The sequence below is a fragment of the Vidua macroura genome, chromosome 2, assembly GCF_024509145.1.
Source record: "Vidua macroura isolate BioBank_ID:100142 chromosome 2, ASM2450914v1, whole genome shotgun sequence".
NCBI lineage: Eukaryota > Metazoa > Chordata > Aves > Passeriformes > Viduidae > Vidua > Vidua macroura.
In genome coordinates this window covers 63562949-63587129 of record NC_071572.1, presented here as the reverse complement: position 1 = coordinate 63587129, position 24181 = coordinate 63562949, and the positions used below count along the sequence as shown (strand labels likewise).

At 39.5% G+C, this 24181-nt stretch overlaps 1 protein-coding gene across 1 annotated transcript in view; it reads left to right on the top strand.

Moving 5' to 3' along the window:
• IMPG2 (interphotoreceptor matrix proteoglycan 2) overlaps positions 1-15800 on the top strand; it is a 52066-nt gene extending 36266 nt beyond the window's left edge. The window contains exons 11-21 of the mRNA XM_053970946.1: positions 45-62; positions 1959-2203; positions 2830-2912; positions 6640-6949; positions 7416-9067; positions 9970-10189; positions 11384-11594; positions 13277-13465; positions 13653-13851; positions 14757-14836; positions 15732-15800. Coding sequence (XP_053826921.1) covers positions 45-62; positions 1959-2203; positions 2830-2912; positions 6640-6949; positions 7416-9067; positions 9970-10189; positions 11384-11594; positions 13277-13465; positions 13653-13851; positions 14757-14836; positions 15732-15744 — 3220 coding nt within the window. The 3' untranslated portion in view covers positions 15745-15800. The remainder of the gene's footprint in view (positions 1-44; positions 63-1958; positions 2204-2829; positions 2913-6639; positions 6950-7415; positions 9068-9969; positions 10190-11383; positions 11595-13276; positions 13466-13652; positions 13852-14756; positions 14837-15731) is intronic.
• Positions 15801-24181: the final 8381 nt, after the last annotated feature.

Genomic DNA, 24181 nt, shown 5'->3' with positions numbered 1-24181 from the left:
TTGATTTAATAGGTTTTGCTCTTCTATTTTGTTTTTATAATCAGCCCTTCTGAGGAAGACAGGTAAAGACAATTTTTTTATAGATATTGTCATAATACAGATGGGAAAAACATGCTTTGCTGGAGGGCATTGTTTTTTTTGGGATTTGTATTTTTGTGTTCAGAGCAAGATAGTTATCTAACATAAATATTGTGAGAGAGGGTTCTACCAGAAACTGCAAGTAACTGATCTGTTTCAATTAAGGATAAACTTAATTTGCTTATTTAAGTCATAATAAAAATAAAAACACTCAGGAAAAATCATCCTAAACACAAGTCAGCTACTGGAGTAACTTGTGTATAAGAGTCTCTTTTGTGAAGAAAACAAAATTGCTTAACAATGACTCAAAGTATTCATACTTTGCAGCAAAGTCTTGAATAGATATGGGATTATTATTGTTACTGAAATTGAAGTAGGTAAGAAACCCACAGTTCTCCAGCAAAGGCTGTTGGCTTAGCTTCAAGGTCAGAGGTGCTGCAGATCTTAGCAGAACTTTAAGAAATGTTCTTTAGCAGAACATGAGATTAGTCTGGATTTGTTTTTCATCAGACACATGCAAGCTAAGAATCCAGAATTTTCCTTCTTTAGTATGTTAAGAATGTCATAAGACAGAAAAAGAACTGCAGCCTTAATTTACTAAATTTATTAATTTGTTCTGTGTGTATCTCAGCATAACCAGTTTCCATGAACAAGTTTAAAGAGAATGAGCATTTTCAAGAAAGGTTAGAAACACAAATCTCTTCACAAACTGTATGCAACTGTTCACAAGGGCTATGTTCCAGGCACCAGATGTTCAGCCCTTTCCAGAAAGAGGATGGTGTTGTAGTTATTTGTTAGGAATTATGAATGACAGCACAGTTGTATTAAACCTAAATGTTATGTTTGAGGAGCATATTCTGTTCCATTTTTCCTGTGCCTTTTCACTGCTGCTGTCCTTTTTAATCTCCTCTGCTGACAGTCAGAGCCCATGGTGAGCCTGTGGTGGGTTCATGCCAATGAACCAGCAGCAAAACCCCAGGCTCCTGGGTTTAGTCAGTGTATTTGTGAATTTTCTCTGTTGTATCTGGAACTGGGGTTTTAAAGACTTCTCTAAACAGAGCCATTGTTTTAGAAATCCAATCCAGCTCTCTGGAATCAGGAAAACCTATATTCAGAGCACATGTTTCTAATGTTCAGAGGTTATTTAATTTTCTTGCTGTATTCTGTCTACAGCCAAAATATGTTGTATCTTGTAAAGTTCCCTTTTGCTTATGCCTAGTGTATGGTAAATCTGATTGCAGCCTAATTTGTCATGTGGAAAAGGACATCCAGATCTATTAAGGAAAAAAAAAAAGAAAAAGGAGGAGTTAATATGAAAAAAGAACCCTAAACTGTACACAGATACAAAATTGAGTTGTAGAATAAATGATCAAATGAGTCTAGATAAATTTTCCCAATTTGATGAATTAAATACTATTTTGTTGCTATTAAAAACATTCTTTCAAGCAGTTTAACACTGCACAGTGACAGAGATTAGGACTCTCACTTGCTACTATAGATTGCTACTATGTACAACATGTTTTGCCCATCTATTTTCATACCTCAGAGCTGTTCCTATTATTGGTATGATCTTAAAATCACCACTCTCATCACTGCATGCTGGTGGACCCACTAATAATGCTTGCAGAAAGCCAGTGTTTTGGTCTGCTTGTGGTCTGTCTGCCATTCACTAGTAGAAATACGGGACTGGGACCAGACCAGATGTCAGTTTTGGGTAGCATTTCCCTTGAGAACTTTGTAAAAAGTATTAAGTAGTTTTTAAAGCCATTTTTATATTATAAAGGGTATTGACGTGGGCTCTTGTGAAAAAATATAGTGTTTGCTTGCTTAGGAAAACCTGGAATTTCTCATCTGTATTCTTTCTCTTTGTACAACTGAAGCGGGGTGGAAGTTCACTATGCTGTCACATTTGATGGAAAAGCCATCAGCAATGCCACCTGGGACCTGATTAACCTTCATTCAAACAAGGTGGAAGACAACTCCTTCATGGGCATAGAGGATAATCCAACAGTTGTGTACACCATCAGTGATTTCCGAGATTATATTGCTGAGATTCTCCAGAAAAATGCTCTGCTTGAAAATGCTTCCATCGCTTTAGATCCAAACTCTCTTCAGCTTACTAATGGTGGGTATTAATTATCATGCATCAGTGTGCCACACATCTGACTTCTTATAAAATAAATCTCAGATGAGTGAATTATTCAGCTGTCCTCTGAAAAATTAAACAGAACGGAATCAACTATGTTGTAGCCTGTTTTGCTCTGATCTTAACCAGGCCAAGTCATGAGCAGTAGCATCCTATTTTTGATCCATTAGCCTGCCCCCCCCATTTTTTATTTTGAAACGGAGGGTTTTAGTGTGCAGTTTCAGTAATATTTTCAAAAAATTAATAGGAATAAAAGGGGGAAATGTGGTTCACATGGTGCACATTGCATCAGGGTGACCTTCAGTTTAGTAGCTCTGTGTTTGCCTTAGGCAGCACAAAGGGAATACCTGGATTATTGCTGAATATTCAGTGAGCCTCCCAGAGGTGATGAAAGGGTGCTGTTACGCCTTTGTTCTCATTTTTCCCCTTCACTTCCTGTCAGTGATTTGGAGGCATTTCCAGAAACAAAATCTCTCTGGCAAAATTTTTGAGAAGATTTTACTTACAAATCTGAAATCAGAGAGAGTTTTTCAGTTGGTCTTCCAACACAACTTCCTCACACTATTACTGCAGCCTTTAGATCCCAAGTGTTTCTGTTTCCACAGTGAAGGAAATACTGCACCCTACATCGGAAGACCCATCCTGGATTACTGAGCATCCAGTTGAGCTGGAGCGACCGGAGTTCAATGTGAGTATGGTTCTGAGCAGTGGCCTTTCTGTTCAAATGGCCTTTGGACACATTTGAACAACTTAGTTCAGCAAGGTAGAATTGTAGCCAACACTCAGAGCTTCTCTATCCTGTTGTTCATGCAGACTAAGTACTAATCAAGGGACACGTTATATTGGAGTAAGAACTGGTGAAATCTCTCGTGTGACAATTGTAGCATTTGCTGCCCAACAGTTTTCTGTGATCATCTTATTTTGATTGTAAACATCTCTAAAGAGGTGATCCTTCCTTCCATGATACTACTTTTCTTTGGAAAGAAGAAATAGATGTAAATCCTACAGCTGGCTGCTAGAAAAGATAAAACACTAAGTTTAATAATCTCCTTTTGTTACTGTATTTATTTCAAAGAAAGTTCTTAATTTGGCTTTAAAATGATACCATTCTCCTAATACCAGCAGAGGAAAATTACTGGCACTGGTTCTATTTTTTTGTCTCTTGAAATTGTAGTTGTCTTCCCCAATTCCCTCTGGAATAATCCAAGACACAGACTAGAGTTCTGTATTGGACAGGAGACTTGATGTCCCTGACCATGTCTGTACAAAGGGACTTTAAACAAAGATACTAAGTTAGGTGCCAGCAATGCTGAGATCAAGTCAGTTAGTTCTGCCAACAGAGAGATCTTCTGAGTGCTGAATCATTGTCTGGGCAGTTGGTTTCTGCTCTCCACTCTGTTCTGTAACACAGATGTGCTTTCAACAAGAAATGAGCTCAGATAATGCCCTAAAATCCAGATCCACTTGTGCTGGATGGTAGATTCTCAGTCCATCATGAGATAATGTTAAGAACACTGACACATTTAATTTTAGCCAACTTCTGAAAATTTTATGTACACAAAATTTGTTTTCACAGAATGCAAATATTGTTAGAATGGATGTACGTATAATGTCCTTAATTTCATGTAAGTTTTTGTTGAGTTTTAAAAACTGCTTATTGATGTCTAAAATAAAAATTCACATGGATTTGCCATAATGGATTAAACATGGTGTAGATAAACATGAATTTAAGTTAGCTTTCAGAAAAGGGCTTTCTCTTTACTGAAGACATCTTACTAGAGACATTGAACTAGTCTAAAATGTTGTAGATGTTAATTTTAGTGAGACAAAGAATTCTGCCATTCTGTACTCTGACAGATGTGCAGGCAGGAAGATATTTTAGAGTAGTGGTAGCTTTGCAATAATAAATTTAAAACCAGTTTTTGGGAATATTATGACAAAAAATGTGGAAGTTATATTTTTCTAATCATGACTATGAACAAAGGCTTCTATGCCTTCAGTCAAAAACTCTGATTATGTAAAAGGTATCAAGTATATCTCCAAACCGGCTGTGTACCATCTGCAATACAGAGGTAATTTACAAAGTAGCTTCAGACAAATACAAGAAAATTCTAAATATGATTAGACAGTATGCAATTGATCAATTATTTCCACAGATGTCAAACCTTTATGGTTCTAGTAGATGCTTTCAAGTAGAACTGCTACCTATGGAAGAGAATTTTGCTGTAGTTTGCCCTAGGTGATTTGAGAATAAGCTAGATTTGTATTAGCATACCAGTATCATGACGTAACATGAGACTGTCATGATTTCATCATCCAATTGCTACTAGATGATACAAATAATTCTTTTGAGTTTTGCAGCTCTCTTTAAAAGTAAAACAAAAATTAAGTCTAGTTTTTGAAATCCACATTTTCTTGTTGTTTATGTTGTGTTGTAAGGGTAGAATGCTCTGGCTTGAGGAATACAATGCCTTTCTGGCAGCAGAAAATGAAAAATCATGGAGAAGGGTTCTGTGTTTCCAGCCATCTATCATATTTGTAAGCCTTTTACATTGGTGAAAACCAGAACTAGCCAATATTATATTAAACTTGTTAGTATAATATATTGCCCTGTAACAAGGATTTTTGAATAATGTTAATTGCCATAGGAGCATTTATCCATATTCAAATAAAAGACAAGGTGCAATCCCTGGCAACTAAATGCTTACATTAAATAAATGTATCAAGGAGCAAGTGCTGGTAGCCTTAATTCATTCTTTATGGAATTTATATGTGTAATTTATTTCTAATTTTGTACAGTAACTCTTCTTACAGCTTTATTTATAGTGGCTAGTCTTGCCAAAAATAAAATTGCTGGAGCATGTCTCTATGGTCTATATACTTTTCAACCAATTTTTACCATATAAATTAAAAAATTTGATGAGACAGTGGTGGCATAACAATTGGCATTTTAAAATATTCTAATACATGCAAACAAGTAATTTAAGAAAAAAAAAACAAAACAAAACCAAAAACTTAAAAAAACTGGCCTGTTTCCAAAGCATTCAAATGCAGTTTGAATTAAGCTGAAAATTTAATTCACCCACACTTCAAGCTGGAGTAAAATTTCAAATTGAAAAGTATTTGGATTCTTCCTGTTATTCCTGCTGGTCAAGCAATAGAAAGAGATTTGATAGGAACAGTGAGCTGCAGAAACTATTACAGTTGTTTTGAACTGTAATACATATTACAGAAACCTGTAATATGTATTCCACTGTATTCCACTGTAATTTTACTTAACTTTATTTGTTACCATTGGCAATTTGTTAGCCCTTAGCAAATTGCTGCTTCTTGAAATTGCTTGGCAGTTTTTCATACCCTACAGGGTTTTTGGTCCATATCCCACTGCTGCACAGCATTTATGTGTGGGCAGGTATCCATGTAAAACACTAATTCCTGAGTTTTAGGCTATCAGCTTGCTTTCGTAGCCTTGACCAAATAACTTAATATCTTTATTGCCTTTTTCTAATATAATTACTTCATCAGACACCAACTAGGAGATTAATATTCAAAGATGAAATATGCTAACTGCTTTAACTGTAAACCAGCTAATGATTGGGACGTGGAATAGCAAGTAAACAGTGTGGTAATTGGAGATGTAACAACAAATCATTTTTTCACAATTCAAATAATTCACAAATTCATTCTGCATGCACTTTGTTGTTCATCATTACTGCTGATAGATTTTTTTTTTTTTTTTCCTGCACAGGTATCTTGGCTTTGAGACTAAATTATTCCAGGTTCTAAATGCTCTTCATTAGGTTCTGGTCTTTGCTATTCTCTTGGGTACTACAGATATACTAAAAGATATCAATAAATGATAACTGGGCATGCATCCATTGAAGTTCAGTTTCTACACTGTTTCACGTATCATAGTAACGGAAATATTAGAATTACTGTATTGGTTGTGTGGCTGATGAATAATAGCTGTGAGAGCCTCATCATGCTTTAGGAAGGCAGACAACATTTATCTTTGATTTAGTTGGAGATGGACAGATTTGTTTTTTCAGCATAGGAAAGGAGATGAGGTTGGATATAGATGGTAAATCTCTTAATAGCCTAAGGGGTTCTGCACTCCAAACGATCTGAATGGTTTCTTTCCCTTTCTCATGGACATGACTGAACATGACATTAGTCAGAAGGATGTGCATTTTACATGTATATTGCACAAGGTTAGCAAGGGTCTGTATTTGCCACTCATCCTGCTGCTGTGCATTGTTACCTCAGAGGCAGTAGTCCAAGGCTTGACCACTGCCTGCTGTTAACCCCTTCTGTGTGTTCAGCCCAATGCAGACAATCAGTGTTTCCCTTGTAGTAGTCAGTCAGTCTTCCAACATATTATTATTGGAAATATCAATAGCGGCTTTATGTTCCAGGACAGCACCTTTTTAGCTGAACGTCCTTCTGCAGATGAGTCAACTGTCAGCAATGCTTTGCCCTTTGACTACACCAAACCAGATTCCACCTCAGACAGTGAGCAGGCCAGTGACAATGAAATCCAGCCAAGACCAGAGAACACGGACTATGAGGCTGGTTTGGCACCCGAAGCTCCACTTTCCTCAGAGGCTAATGTCACTTCTTTGCCTGGGCAGAATTTAGAGACTACTCATTTAGTCACTGTACCAGTGTTAGAACATGATTCTATGGACTCTCTGGAATGGTTTTCAGCCCCCAGTTCTTTAGACGGTAAGTTAATGCCATTAACTGAAGCTTAAATTTGGATACAAGTATTTCCTGATACTCACCAAATTGTAGTTCACTGAAATGTGTTTTCAGAAAGCTCTGAAAATTGAGTATCTTTCTCTGCCAGTTTTTACCTTTTGTGTGTGCATGTATCCAAGAGCTATTTACCAAGGTAAAATGCTTGTAATAGCTCATAATACCTGTTTCTCTCTTCTGGAAATGATACGTACATGGCACTTGTTAAATAGCATAGAAGTAATTTGGTATGTCTTGACTTGGCCCATAGAATATCTGAATGGAAAGTGGGAGAGGTTAACAGGAGTCCTTATGACTTTGGAATACAAAGGCTGGGATATATTATGGAAAATGTGGAACACACATTTACAGATAATAAAATGAATGAAATTTGACACTTTTTATCATAAACAACATAAAATTGTCAATTTGTTTTTATTTTTAATGTTTGAAGATACTGGACTCTCTGAAGAACTTTTGCCTTTAAGTCCTTCTCACCTTGTGCCTGAAGAATCTCCATCTACTGATGACTATGCAGTTCCTCTGCTCTCTGCACCAACAGTGGCCTCTTTGTCAGTTGTAGAGACTGATATTAAAGAGAAGGAAGAAGTAATCCAAGGTAGTCCTGAGGGCAGTGACAGTGCAGACTCTGTGGAAGAAATTCCTTTTCCCTTAGAAGTGCCCCCTATGGAAGACGAAACTGATATATTTCTTAGAGATAGAGTTATATATGATGATGGGTCTGGTTCGGCTTTTGATGGTTCAGGAAAAGAAATGGAATCAAGTGTCTGGCCTTGGGAAGAAGCAACCCTGGAACCAGTTTTCTACCCTGGTCCTGATAGCTGGCTTGAAGATGACAATGAGTCTTTATTAATCAAAACTGAGGATATTCCTGAAGGCATGATTTTAGACTATATTCTTAACTCTGGGAATAAATTAGATTATGATCTTTCCAAAGATGAGAATGAAGGGATAGTCGATATAAAAGATTTCTTTGATGAGTCTGAAATATTTGTCTTTCCAGAGACTACAACTCTGCAAGTACCTCTGTTACAGACAGAAGAGCCATCATCTGTGGAACCATCTACACAGACAGAAACACTGGGCATGTATGATTCCTCTTTTGTCATGCCAGCTGGAGAGGCCCCTGTCTCACCACCATATACAGGTCTGTCTGTGGAAGATAGTCTCCATATATCTACAGGGACTGTCAGTATGGAGCAACCTGAGGAGTCTAGTGTAGGCCAGAACATAATCCCTGAAGTAGTTGAACACCAAAACGAAGACAGGGCAGTGGTAGAAGAACTATTCACAGTGAAGCAGCCAGATGTAATGGAAGCTGCTACAATAGAACACTTGGACACAGTCTCTTTAGAAACTATTCTGACTGCAGATCCTTCTGTGGTAAAGCCTGATGCTTCCACAGAAGAGCAGCAAGCCCTAGATTCATCATTGGCAGTCCAAAACACTCGTGGATCAGCAGTGAAGGAACCAGCTGATGTTTGGCCTACTGACAGGGCACTAGAAACCTTAGATCAGACAGTGCAACCAGCAATGCCAGTGGTTACTCAAGGTTCAGTTGCAGTTCCTTCTGTAATAGGTCACACCACTGTCCTAGAGGGCTTTGCTGGACAGGATGGTACAGACCATGGCACACATATTTCCATGAGCTTCAGCACTGTTATGGATTATCAAACAGTGAGTGTAACAACAAGCACCATTGAGCTTTTGTCCCATCTTCCTCCTGTGGGATCCATGCCATCATTATCTGTGGCTACCTCAACAAAGCTGGGAGATGAAACAACAAGAGTCCTGGATGTTTCAGTAGACCTGGGTCGTGTTAGCACTGTCCAATTTTCTCCTGAGCAGACTGAGGAGGGAAGGAGAATGACTGAAAGTCACATGGAGCTAACAACTCGTGTCCAGTCCACAGAGATGGCCAGTGTGGCTTGGGCCACACATGAAACTCATTACAGTAGTACCGTCCCATCCCGAGCTCTAGTGGTGTTTTTCAGTCTTCGGGTTACCAACATGATGTTTTCAGAGGACCTGTTTAATAAAAACTCCCCTGAATACAAAGCCTTGGAGCAGCGATTCTTGGAACTGGTAAGAGTCACTTCTGTGCTAAATGTCCATTAGCACCAGACAGACAAAAACTGTTGGTAAATTATGTTTAGTCATCTCTCTTTTGCAGAAAGCAACTCAGAACTGGTGTTCACATATAAGATTTGTGTCCCTCGGTGGGGAAAGTTCTGTCTGGAAATGGATGGTGGGATGCTGTTCATCTTTTATTCAGATAATAATCTCTCTAAAGGAGAGCTCCTTAGCATCATGGACCAGCTGCTCTGCTGGTGTCAATAAATATAGCAGTGTAGCTGAAGTCACTACTACACTCCCCCTACTTGCTTCCAGAGTGCTCTGTATTTAGTGTGTAGGGAGGAAGATGCAAGAAAACCTGGGGCTGTGAGCAGGTAACTTTTCTGCAACACATTCAACCTGTTCTAAGTGGGAGGTAGCTCAGGGAACTAAGCTGTTCCTAACCTGACTGATGACTTGGAAAGCCTCACAGGAGTTACACAGCAACAACTGCCAAATTTTAACTGTGAAATTCCCTTCTTCTGAGTGAAACAAGCATTCTCTTGTGAGAATTGAAGGAAGCAAAGCAGAGAGAGGGACGGGGACATGCTTGAGGGAAAAACCCTGTGAAATGGCAAGTATTCCAGGTACTTAGATCAAGGGAGAACACAATGTGTGTCCTGAGAACTGTGTTTCTGAATTGTAGATTTTTAGAAACTCCTTGCAAATTGCTATACTCTTAAGAACTGCCTGAAGTACTCAGGCTTCTGGCAGGCTGCCAGCACAGACCTCAGCTGGGTAAAGATTAATGCCCTTGATGTAGGATTTGGATAAAATCATTCAGACTCTAATTGTCTGCTGCAGTAACAGTGCAACTGGCTCGAGCAGAGACTCAAAGATTCAGCTTTTCTGTCATATCCCCTGTGTTGCAGCTGGTGCCCTACCTTCAGTCAAATCTGACAGGATTCCAGAATCTGGAAATCCTGAACTTCAGAAATGGTAGCATTGTGGTGAACAGTCGAATGAAATTTGCCAAACCTGTGCCTCGAAATGTCACCAACGCTGTGTACATGATCCTGGAAGATTTCTGCAACACTGCATATCACACCATGAACCTGGCCATCGATAAATACTCCCTGGATGTGGAATCGGGTAAGGCAGCACGGAAATGCAGTTTAAAGCAAGAGATAAAGAAAAATTTCTGGTTTAAGTGCTAAGGTTCCCACAGCTCAGAGGCTGCCCACTGCTTTTCACAGGCTGGGCTTTAGAAAGACAGTCTTTCATAGAGTAAAAAGAAACAAATGAAAATCTGCTCTGGGACTAAAGAAATGAATGTCAACGTGGGACCCAGACAGAGAAAGCTGTATAGGATCCATATAGATTTATGGAGAAAAATCAATGCATAATGCCCCTGCATTGAGTGGAGGAACAGACAGCTCAGGGAGAAGTGGTGCCCATCTCTTTTATGCTTACTTTCATGTGTGGTTTGAATTTACTCCACATGGTTATTCCCACAGGTGGTAGCCAGTTTACCTGCCAGGTGGGCATCTGCACTGGTAACAGTTGCTGCCTCATGCTTGGGGTAAGGTCTTGATTACACTAAAAAGTGACAAGCCCTCTTGCTTCACTTCTCTGAAACAGGGAGAAGGTTGTTTTGTTGGGTTTTTTTTCCCTGTCCAAGTTAGCCAGTAGTTTACCATATAAGCAACCCAGAAATCTCTCCTGTTTTAAGGTTAGAGAAAAATAAGAGTGCTGACCTGTTGGCATATGGTAGCTGTTCTTCCCAGATAGGTATCTTATAATGATGGTCTAATTAGCATGGCAAATGTTCTGATATTGATTGTTTAGCTGTATGCCAGCCTCTTAAGCCTGATACAAGTGAGATATCTTGAATGCTTCAAGCTTGTACTCCTTGCAGACAAAAAGGCAAATCTCCTTGCAGCAGATGGTGAGTGCCTGATATCCCACTGCCCTTCCCCATATGCTGCCTAGGCTTTCCATAGCAAGAAATACTGGAGATCACCTGTGGTTTACTAATTTGTAAAAGAGAGTTCCAGCAGACAGAGAAAATACGAGGTGCTGTCTGTTCCAATATGAAAAAAAATCGCTTCATACTTGCTTTTTTTACTGTTTTTTGGGTGGTCCTAGCCATGCCACTGGCATGTGCAGACAGGGGAATATTTGCTAGTGCTTATTCACCTTAGCAGAACCTTTTGTTACTCAGGAAAGATGCACACTGGATTTTTGTGGATTATCAGGAAACCATTAGAGATGCTGACAGCCAGCACCCTGTCTCAGTTAAGGCTCTCCCCTTTCATTAATAGTTTTTGCTCTGTGTATTGTCAGGTGAGCAAGCAGATCCCTGCAAGTTCCAGGCCTGCAACGAGTTCTCTGAGTGCTTAGTAAATCGCTGGAGTGGGGAAGCTGAGTGTGTCTGCAATCCTGGCTACCTCAGCATTGATGGGCTGCCCTGCAACAGCATTTGTGATCTGCAGCCAAACTTCTGCCTGAATGACGGCAAGTGTGACATAAGCCCTGGGCAAGGGGCCATCTGTAGGTAGGTCACCCTGCTGCTGAAAGTTGTGCTTCCTGGATGAAAACTCTTATTGTCTCCTCTGTTGTAGTGTTCTATAAGATTTGTCAAAAATTTTGTGCAATATTGTGTAACAAGTGAGTAGATTGTAATTATCATTCATGTTGTGCTGCTCAGTGCAAGTCACAGTATTAACATTAGTTTTCCTATCTATATATCATAAATGAGACAGTAACAAATCAATAGAACAGAAACATCAGAAAATAAAACTAACGAGGAATAGTGGTTGTAATGGAACACACTCGGTTGTTCAAATCACTTTTATTGGCCTTTGGGGACAGAATTTACCTCCAGAGGTTTATCAAGTAGCAAAGTGTTCAATAGTGTCATGTCACCTATGAGAGGTTATTCCATAACAGAAATTTATATCTGAACATCACATTGATAGTGCATAAATACATTAAATAGACTACTTTTGGTCTGGAAAAAAGATCAAAGTAAATAATTGTACATTTGGGTTCATAAAAGGATGAAGGAACAGGTCCCAGATATTTGCTTAAAAAAAAAGATACAGATACATCTGAACTGGATCGCTGTATTTTGCAGGTAATAAAAGAGACTTTGTGCAAGATGCAGACAAGGTGGTGATGCCCCTGACATGGCACTTTACTTTTTACTTTTCAAACAATGTAATAGTCTATTTTTAAAAATAAAATGTGTCTATCAACAAAAATTAAGAAAATGACCACAAACAATAGTATTACTACTAGTAGTTATTTATGTTACTTCATGTGATTTTTTTTTTTTAAAGTTCGCCTAGAACTTCTTTAAAGTCAATCTTAGACTGCTAACAGTTAACAGAAGAAATAAAAACGGTTTTAAAACTTTAAAATTTGATATTATTAAATATGAATTATACATTTAAACATTTGTGTGATAGTGTTAATCAGAAGCAGGTAGGTATGTGAAACCAAGCCTGTTCCAGTCCTACCTTTGCAATGTTGATATGTCACATGCAAGGCTCAATCAGGGCAGGAGTTTTTCCTCAGTCTAAACATCTTCCAGTTTTAACACCTCACAGGGTACTGTACATTTCATAATGCACAGGTGTTTTCTACCACAAATGCGTTACCCTTTTTGCTATTTTACCTACCTGCATTCAATTCCATGATTGGGGTAGTTCATCCTGGAACTACTACTAGAGGAGGCTCCTGGAAGACCCTTTCTGTGGCCTTTCAATACTTAAAGGGGGCTTGAAAGAAAGGTGAGGACAAACTCTTTGCCAGGGTCTGTTGTGATAGGACAAGGTGTAATGGCTTTAAACTAAAAGAAGGTAGATTCAGACTAGATATAAAGAAGAAATATTTTACAGTGGTGGTGGTGAAACACTGGAACCGGTTATCCAGAGAGATGGGTAGATGCCCCTGGACTGGATGGGGCTCTGAGCAACCTGATGTAGTTGAAGATGTCCCTGCTCATTGCAGGGGACTAGATGACCATTAAAGGTCTCTCTCAACTCAAACTGTTACATGATTATCTACCAAAAAGCATGTACATATAATAACAATAATAAGGAAAATTAGTGATTGGACAATGCAAAGATATTTATTGGGGTGACTTAACTGAGGGCACATCGTAACAGGAACTTAAATACATTAACCAAAGCTTTTGCTGGTGTGCAATTTCCCTGTGTTTCTTTGTGGCAGGTGCCGTGTGGGAGAGAACTGGTGGTACAGAGGGGAGCACTGTGAGGAATACGTGTCTGAGCCACTGGTTGTGGGTATTGCAATTGCTTCTGTGGTAGGATTCCTTCTTGTGGCATCTGCTGTCATCTTCTTCTTGGCCAGGACCCTTCGAGACCAGTACACAAAGAGTGATACTGGGGACTCCCAGGGGTAGGTGACGCCATCTAATATTTTAAAACACATTGACTACAATGAGGATAATTCTGTCATAAGTCTTATACCACACAGTTTACAAGCAACAGGACGTGCAGGCACCTCCAAATGCCAGGCTTCCTTAGTCTATCTGCTGCCCTTCCAGGCTGCAGAGAAGCTCACAGTGTGTTTATTGCTCCCCCAGGCAGGGTGACAGCCTCTCATCCATTGAGAATGCAGTTAAATACAACCCCATGTATGAAAGTGACACGACTGGCTACAGCCATTATTACCGGAGATATCCGCAGCTAACGTCCTACAGTTCTACCAGTGCAGAGACATCCACAGACTACAGCAGTGAAGAGATCAGGCACATTTATGAAAACAGTGAACTTACCAAGGAGGTAAATTACCTTGTTTTCATGGTGACATGGGAAAGATCATGGAAACAGTAAGCTTACTCCACACTTCTAACCTCAGAGGTGGGCCCGATCTTTCCCCAGTGTCTATGCTCCAGATAAACAGGTTGCAGCTGCTGCAGCTATTTAAAAGAAGACAGAAAAGCTTGCTTTCCCTGCTTGCTTTTACAGAAGGTTATGGGTTTTTTCTGACCTGTAATGAATTACACATAATAAAGGAGCTGACCCCTTAGGCAACTTCATGGGAGTTGGGGAGGTTTGATGTATTACTTGACACACCTTTTAAAGCCAACTCGTTTATGTAAGAGTAGTTACAGAGTGAAAAATTGGTACATCCAGGCCTTTTCACAGGGCAGTTTTGTTTTGGGTGTTTTCTGATTGTTTTTAAAGTGTAAGTCTTTCTATAAGCTGCAAGTTAGATCACATCTTATTTCTTCCTGTATACACAGTATCCAAGGTTTACTCTAGATGGCTAAAGAGAAGGGATTTACATCCCAGAACTAACCACAGATCCTTAAGCAACTGTGAAAGGTGTGAATCCAGTATGTAGCTGGTAGGCTGACTGGTAGGCAAAGTATCTCTGAGAGATAAATGGTTTTGTTAAAGCCTGTTGAAATGCCACACTCTGTCCAAACCCTGTTTTTGGTTTAAAAGTGAAGTATTACTGAATTCAAATGAAGTGCTTCACTTATTTTTTATTTTCAATTAGAAAAATTATAATAAAATAAATAAAATAAAGAAGAAATTTAGCATTGGAGTGCCCAATTTCAAGCTCCACTCTTTGAAATAGCTACACATAGGAGTTTTATTTTCCAAAACCCAGAAATCAGTTATTTCAGTAGCATTCTGATTTCTATTGTGTACTTACAATTCTGTTTGTTGTATTCTAGGAAATTCAGGACAGAATTCGAATTATAGAGCTCTACGCTAAAGACCGCCAGTTTGCAGAGTTTGTTAGGCAGCATCAAATGTGAGTGAAATGTCTTGTCTGGATAACTAACTCCTTTGATATTGTGTCCTCTGGACTTTACATTACTGTATTATTTTTTAAGGTTCTAGAAATGCTGGGACACTAGAGGCTAAGATTTCAACATTATTTTTGAAGAGGTTCAACCCTTTTACAGTATTTAATAATCCCAGAAGTCCCAGGGAAAAAAAAAAAAAAAAAAACAAAAAGCAGTGAAGGGGAATTCCAGAGTTAATGGGTGTCAGAGCTCTGACATCAATTTAGGTCCTTGAAAGCACAGATAGAATATTGTTAAATCATCTGGTGTAATTCCCATTACCCAGTGCTTTGTTTAAAAACAGAAATTTTAAAAAGCCTAAACAAAAATGCTAGTTTGTCTTGAGTTCTCAAGACTTGGCAACTGACCAGCACTGGACAGATCATTGGTACAGTCCTGTCTGGTATGGTGGGCACCAGTTGTAACAGAAACTTTAAAATTCCAAACAATTAATCGGTCTGAGCTGTATGCTTTGATGAAAGCTAAGCACAAAGAAGGTCCTCAAAGACTGAATTTTAGCATGCACACTCGTGTGAAATGTATTCCTGCTGTAGGAAGCAGCAAACCACAACTTGCTGGGTTATTTTGAACAATACTGTAGTACAGTTCTTTGGCATCCTATTAACAATATATACAGTGGCAAAATCTCATGTTCCCAGATCATCAGTAATATTTTTTTTTTTATTGAAAGGAACAGCAGTTCCCATTTTTCCATGTCAGTCGTTCATTTTTTCATCTTGAAAAGGATTAGCATCTAGATTTTCCACAGCTGGAAAACAGTAAGGGCTGCCTTATATAAGCCTTGAATCCAATGTTTGAAAGAGATGAACTTAACCACTGCTTTTCTGTTTTTCATTTTAGGAAGCTGCTTTAAGAAAAAAAAGAAATTGATAGAATACACGTGGGAGATAAATGCTACCTTGCTGCCCCAGCAATGGGCTCACATGTAACTGCAAAGTTACTTATAGTCTTAACATTGCATGGATGGATACAGATGTTTTCTAAATGAAAGGCTAAAATGTACAGATGTCTGTTTATCTCAATTTCTTCTGGTTTTTCCATGTAAGCTGACACTTTTAAGAGGCAATCAGAAGTGGCAGAGGTTATGAAAGTTCAATTTTCTTTAACTTCAAAATGGACATTGAAAGATTTTGTGTACAAAAGGCAAAAAAAATCCCCTCGGATAAGACAAGATACATGCACAGCCAAAATAAAATGCACATTGAAAATCCTTGCCTGGCATTTTATCCCCTCACTGGAGGTTCCAGTGGCAATTTTATGGGTATAAAACACTAGCAGAAGGAAATATTTGATTTGCAAATGAATGAGTTGTAGGGGAGAACTACTGCGCTAGAGTTATGTTAGCGTTATTTTAAAGCATTTGCAAAATTTTAAAGCAGACACAAACAAAACCTCACTGGAAAAGCTATTCTTCTGTACAGCTGCCTGATGTACATTTTGCCACCTGGCATTAGCAAAGAAGAGGATAGTGCTGAGCCTGCAGCCCCCTGGGGGCTCTCCCTGGAAATCAGCATCACCACCACCTGTCAGTGACCCCACAGGGAGCCTTGGCTAGGCAGGACAGTGCTTCTGCACCACACTACAGTGTCTTTAAAGCCAGGATGGGTGGTTCTCTAGCTCATTCTGGCAGACACACAAGCTGGGGCACAGAAGGGCTTCTATCATACAAATGTTCTGTGAAACTTAAGTGACTAACATTGATTTTTACTTTTTTTTTGTATGTATACATTTTGTTTCATATTTAGTAAGCTAATTGCATTATTTATTTGTTGTGTGTTTCCTTCCCAGCTTGTTTTCATAATGGATTTAGTTGTTGAAATAGAAAGATGACTAGTTTTAATAATGAAATATTACACTAGCATTTGTGCCCGTTTTTTATATCTATATTATATTTAGTGTTTACTCACGGTTGAATTCAGCCAACTAATATTTGAAATTACTGAACTGGGCAATAGCCTGCCGTGAGCACCCTTTCAAAATCAGGTACTTAAGTCCATGCACATTTGGTAGATGTCAGCACTTTCCTGTAGGGAAAGGAAAAACTGAAATTAGTTTACTGGAAACCAGCATAGAATTCCTTAAATAGAAAAAGCATTTTGAAACAGCTGAATTGAGAGGGGTACTTCCAAGAAAATAAATAGATTTTTATCTTCAAGTTATGAAGAGAGTTCTGACTACATGTGTTGGGGCTCTGTTCAGTCACCCAATGTCTCTTGTTTAAGTCATTAACACAGCTGTCAGGGTTAGGGCATCAATTACAATCACATTCGCTTGTGCTAGCAAAAAAGGGCAAGTGATTTATTTCTACTACATCTGTAGTTATTGGCCCACATGTGCCAACAGCCACCTGATACTTTCTAGAGTTAAGTGAGAGTGAGAATTACTGGATTGTTTTTAGACAGCTTAGCTAAACAACAGAATATTTCAATGCAATTTTTCTACATGTCCTGGAGAACCTCACTGGATCATTTGTGTAGTACCTTCTTGCCTTGAGTGGCAGGGGATGGGTATCAGAGCCACACATCTGTCAAAGAAATGCTTATATAAACCACTGAAAGCCAAATAATGCCAAACAGCAGGAAATATTATGGTGCTGCTGAACATTGTCAGAGCAGAGAATTGCTGGGCTCAGGGTGGGCAGCAACCTGGGACTTGTTTCTGTGGAGCTCAGCTGCCAGCCCTGGGAGATTTGGTGCTGCTCCTGCTGGGTGCAGCAGTGGATGGCAGCTGGGATCACAGAGGTTTTCAAGGTATTCTGCTGTGCACAAGCTGAGAGGAGGCTTGGTTACACTGAGTGTGAGGTGTTTCAGTGAATATACAGTGATATTTTCTTTGTGTGTGTGTATACATATGAAAATGATGGTATGTTTTCACTACAATAAAAATTTATTTCCAAATTTTTTTCTATAACATTCATGTAGAGACTATGGGTTTGACATGGAGAAGGTGTCTTAGCCATGAGCATTTATGTGTGTGTAGGATCAGAAAATTGTTTTATTTTAACAGAGTTGGCTAAGCTGTTAAACTTCTTTGCTAACTAAAGTGCCAAATATAGTTCATTAACACTTGCAAAGCTATAGACTGAAAATTCATGCTGGAAAGCACATTCCTGGGTGCTTTGCTTTTAGTTAAACTCTTTTGAAGGTGTTTCATCCCTATTCAAAAAGCCAAGAACTTAATGATTGACTTTGATACTTTCCCAAATCCAAGGCAAAGATAAAGAACTCTAAATATTCTAACAAAACAAACAAAAAAATTCCCAAACCCACAAAACAAAATAAAAGCCAACCACCACCCAACAAAATCTATCAGTCTATTATCAGTTAGCATTGCTTTTTCACTTGATAGAAGTAAAAAGTGCAGGTTTGAATGACTTGGCTTAATTTAAGAGCATGGAAAAAAGTAGGTACTGTTCACTAAATGCTGACAGTTCTATCAGCATCTGTGGCTCCCCTCAAGGATGGAAGCACAGAAGAAAATTAGGTCCCCCAGGATGCGACCAGCTGCCCCTTTAACAGAGGGTCTCAAACACACAGCAGCCCAGGCTGGATCTCTCAAGACATTTTTAAACCTCAAGTCATGAATCTACAGTGGCAGAATTGTGCCAGGGCCAGAAATTCTGACAGAAAACAAGTGTCCAGGGCTGCAAGACTATCAGCCTTTCAGGCTGAATTGTGTGCTTGTCTTGTATTTGCTTTTTTTTGCAGAGCACAGAGCCTTGCCCAGCAAGAAGCTAAAAGATACCAAGTAACTGAGTCTGTATTCCATGAAGCCCCAGACTGTGAGCTTCAGGTACTGCTGGATAACTGTTTAGTTCTAGAAAACAGGCTTTTTCAGGTTCTCAGAGACAGCTGAAACTACAAATTTCTCCTATCTCCTCCAAACCTCCAAGGAAGTGCATGAATAAACTTTTTACGTTTTAAGAACTTACAGCTTAAATGTTAGAATGAAAAAAGCCTTTAATAATCAAGATTTTAATTCACATTTCTCATCAGGCCTGCTGTAATTGTTCCTTATTCTGAAGGGCTACAGGAGTATGAGAGGACTTTGAGCCTTCTGCCACATGGATTCTGTGAAGAGAGGCATGCAAAGGTGCTGGAGCTCCAGCATAGGCACACTCATCTCATCCTATAAAACACAGACCAAAAATATTCACCAATACCAATTTATTTGTCTATCTGTAAGCATTGTAGGACAGACACAGACTGACTCTATACAGCATAGGAAATGAGTCAGGGCATTGTTACTGTTTTAAATATCAGTAAAAAACTCACAGGGATTTTGTGGTGCTTGGTTTATTTGAAGGGTACTACAACACCAGTAGCATTTCTGTCTCGTCCTTCCGCTACTTGATCCAGTTTGGGAACAGATGCATCATCTTCTACATAACATTGATCCATTTGCTTTGGTTTTGCAACTGGAAAAAAATTCCAAAGCTATTCCTGTGCCAGGAATTTTTTTAATTTGTCAGACCAAGTGGGAAAGTTTTGGTTTTGCCGTATTTATCACTAATTAGCTCTCCTATTCCAGATTATTAATGACCCCCAGGAATTTTTGTTGAGTTCCTGTCCTCTTGGACTCTTGTTTATGCTGCTACTCACCCTCCTTACTGGGTCACCCACCACACTGAGCAGTGCAGGCAGCTCTGCTTGGGGGATGGCAGCAGGTTGCAGGACTAAAACATAATCTTGCCTGAGCTGCTACAGCTGTTCTGAGCCTGTGCTTTTAGTTTTCCTGTGTTTCCAGTTAAGCACAAAAGTAGATTCCAACTCTTAGTTGTTTCAGGATGAGAAATATCCTCAATACTAGAATTTTGTGAGACAGATGCCAATTTATATTTTTTAAAAATCAATTCTACCATCAGCATATCTAAGGACTTTGTTTCTGTACTAAATATATAAGTTGGAGTAAACTACACTTAAAGCTTTACCTTTTATAAGGGGACACTGCCCCCAGCTCTCATTTATACAACTAAACCAACAAAATAGGACTATGTGTCTTGAATCATTGGAGGTTTAAACGTTGTTCAAAAATCTATTAAGCACAAATTAGAGTTGGTGTTAATTAGGCTTGCAGTTGCATCTCCACAGCTGATTACCAGATGGGGAAACCATGCCTTTCTGGAAAGGTTGACATAGCTTGAACAGAAATGAAAATGGGAGCAATAAAGGATATGGCTACACATCAAAACTTTATGTTGTAGCACAGGCATGTGGCTGGATAAAAGACAGCAAGTGAAGAGGTAGAGTTTCAGAGGTGAGCTTACAAGCAAACTGAAGTGTGAAAGATTTCCATCTACTCATGGGAGACAGCTATGAGGAAATTCACTCAGCCCCACCCAAAGAAGATTACACAGTGATTACATGATCACTTGTCTCAGAAAGGGAGGGGGATGCAGAACACTTCCAGCAGCAGCACAGGACTCATCTCCTGCTGTGACCTACAGGTAACTGACTGCAGTTAACTGTTTGTAGATCACATCATCTGCTCAGTAAGGCAGTGCCTTTTCTTCCCATTCCCAGTTTCACATGGAAAGATCAGAATGTTTTGATCCAAAAGAGTGCTTTATACAGTCCTCCAATAAGCCAGAGACTGCTGCACAGCTTTTTTTTTCCTTTATTGTCCTTTGTTATTTAAAGTTTTTATTAAAAAATTAAAACAACCAGAAACAACAACAACAATGACAACAAAAATCAACAAAATCTTCCCACACTTATTTTTAATGTTTGCTTTTTACCTGCTCCCCTTAGGCATGGAGGCAAACCCACAGCCATGGTGGGAAGGCAGTGTCGTCTACAGAGCTATTCCATACGGAATTCTCATTTTGCTCTTCTTCCCACCACATCAACATTTATAAAGTCAGCATGTGAATATCTGTTAAAAAAACCATTCAAGTTTCAAAAACGATCCCACACTGGAATGTCCTCCCAAGGCTAGCAGGGAATGTGAATGGGAGCCTCATAAACACTGAGACTGACCCTTAAACCTTTAGAATTATGCAGATAGCTCCTGATGGACATGCAAATGCAACACTGAATACACCAAGGTAACAAAAGCAGAAGCAGTGGCTATGTGACTGGAGAGTAAGGTGGATGGTAAATGCTTTGGGGTTATCTCTAAGAATATTGATGCCACCATGGACATTTTTCAAAGAGCAAAGCACATGAGAGCTTTTCACTTATCTGCCAAGAAAAGGAGGGAAATAGAAGCTCCTGGTAAGGTGTTCAAAGCACAGAACTAGTCCACAGTTTACAGGCAGACCAAACCAGTCTCTAAAAGGGAATAATTTAGCTTGGAAAGATGGAATAAAGTCATGTCAGGAAAAATAAAGTAAAGAAAGATATTATATTTTAAAGGTTTTTTTCCTATATAAGGAAGAGGAGAAATACCCCACAATCATTAAGATTTGATAAACTTTCAAGTCAAATCAAGCTTTTATGTAATTATCCTTAATATTGCTTTGCAAAGGGGAGAGCAGAACTTTGAGCATTTTGCCCAGTCAGGCCCTCTGCAACCTGCTCTGCACCCAGAGATAAGCAGGAAGGAAGGATGCATCTATTGCTGTGTGCATCTATTCTTGGAGGTTACATGGAAAATTTTACTTCTGAAATATTAGTGAGGGTTGTGCATGACCAGCAGAGCAGGGGTTCTGCAGCTTCACTGCTCAGCACCTATTCAAGAACTGTCTTGTATCAAGTACTCTCAGCTGCCTGTGAAGAAACTTGTGAAGTGTGCACTGTTCCTCTCCAGATTGAGCACTGCAGCACACCTTATCATGATATAAAAAACCTGATTAGCTGTGATGACCAGTATGTTTCAGAAGCACTTAACAAAACTTTCCAGTCTTTAATTACTTGTGTGCAAAAAACAGGTGATTTTATAAGAAGAGAAACTTGGTCATGGGGGAAAAACCCCACAAGACAATGCAACAAAAATAGGAGAACTGTTCAGCCCTGTAATATAGAAAACCAAAGATGAGAATTCTCCAACACTCATGAAAACCTCTCATATACATTTATTAAACAAGCTCTAGTTAACTAAGCCTCCTGACATACAATGGTTGTGCCCTGTCCCCATTCTACTCTGGGAAATAGGAAACCTCAAATTTAGCAAAGATCACTCATCAGAGGATGCATTCAGAGACCAAATTTGAAAATCAGAAGTATTTATCCAGCTTTAAATGAAAGATCATGCTAAATCCCACAGAAAATTAATGCTGAAAAACAGAACTGGTACAGCAAAATGCCATTACTTACTCTGTCTTTGGCTGCATGTTATTAAACCATCAGCTGTCTCACACATCTGGGATTATTTGATCATTTCAGGACATCTTCTGATCTCCAGTACGCTTGCCTCAAAATCCTGCCACTCTGAGCTTTCTTCCCTTTAGTTAGTATCATAGAGCTTCAGCTTTGAAAGGCCAAATCAAAACTTGGTTCAAATTAAAGAAGCAGCCCAACCCACTAGCAACAGCAATACTAACTACTCTACATCCATATCAATTGGATCCCACTTTGGAATGCTTTTGAGGCTGGGAGGAAGCAGCAAAAGATGGGGAGAAAAATAGAGAAAGGACAAAGCTACAGTCTGAGTCAGCAACAACAGCTCAGATACAAGTCTATGTGAAACTGTAGAAATGGAAAGAAGTCTCATCCACCTGTATTTACAGGGTCTTTCTAAGAGCAGGACAAAGAACTGATATCAGCCTACTCTATTTTAAAGGTTTTTGGTTTATTCCAACTGATTAAATCTCATTTGCAGCTGCCTTCAAAATACCTTATGGACAAACAGGGTTCTCCCGAGTATCAGCAAGAAGACCAAAGCAACTGCAGGCTACCAAGCTCAGTAAAGTTGCCATAAAATATGCAGACCACAAACAGTTGATCTCACACTAAGAGGGAAGACTGCCAGCTTAGTTTGGGTTCAGGGCAGCACAGACTGAAGTTCAGTGAAGGCTGACTTGCCCTCTTGGGTAAGCTATTGTACATGGACTATAATGTTGCTCAGGTTGCTGCCAGACTAGGGAACCTCACAGAACACACAAGTGATGGTTTGATCAGTGTTGATCTGCTGCCTTGATCAGCAACTGAGCTCTGGAAAAGCAGGTTGGCTGCAGCTGGCAATTGCTGGCCTGGAAAGAATCATCCTATGGGGCAGCCCTCATCATTTCACCTGCACTGATGGCAGCTGTCCTCTCAGCAAGACCCCTATCCACACCCACCCATGGGGAGGGAGGCCAAACTCCCTGCCCAGTGATGACAAGGCAGTTCAGTTTGGCCATGAAGGGGTTCCCTGGCTTTGGTGGGTGCTCACATCTGGCACACATAGTGCTGTACTGGTTCTCCAAATGGCACAGGCTGGAAGGATGCTGGGCACTGCTCATTGCCAAAGGTGGAAACACTGCAGCTGCCAAACATTTTCCAGTGTCTCCTGAACAGACAGAACCACAAAGACAAAAGTGTTCTCTGGTTTCAGAGTCTGACAGTTCATCTCAGAGCTTATTATGGAAAGTGGTTTCATGACTGATTCCTCTGCAGAAGACATCAACTACTGGTACAGCCTTTGCTCCTTAAAGGAAGATCGAATAAATGCAGTCCTATTCCCACTGTCAGCATAAAGTTTGACACTCTCCTTGCTTTGAAATAATTTCTTTAAATCATGCTGGAAATCTTATGCCTATCACTTTTAAAAAGCAACCTGTTAACTCAGATATTGACACATTGGTGAGAAATCTGCCACAAAGTGTTTCTAGAGGCACTGTGTTGTAGTCAGGGTGCTTCCTGCAGAAAGTTGGCTGTAAGTAAGTGTCCATCACCCTGGACGCTTACTAGGATGAAGAACATCCAGCCATTGAACAAACCCCTAAGTGTTGTCCCAGAATTGATCGTGACCAAGTCTTGAAAAATTCTGATCTAGGTAAACTCCGTCAACACTAATCCTGTGCTTTACACCTCCCTCCAAAACTGCCATCTACCCACACAGTCACCAAGGTCCAATCTTTAACTGTATCTTCAATAAGCTCTGCTCCCAGAACCTCAGAACAGTCTCATCCCAGTCTAGTAGGTCCTTGCCAGCAGTGACAGTAAGCACCATTGCTCACAGTAAAACACTTTTTGGCAGTAATAATTAGCTATTATCCACCCGAACACGTATCACTTCCCAAATTATCACACTTATCTGCAGTTTGCCTCTCTGTTGAGGCTGCTGGTGACAGTCCATATTCACTGGAGACTGCAATGATATGACCAACTCATTTCACATAAGCCACCAAATCACTGAGGACAACTGAT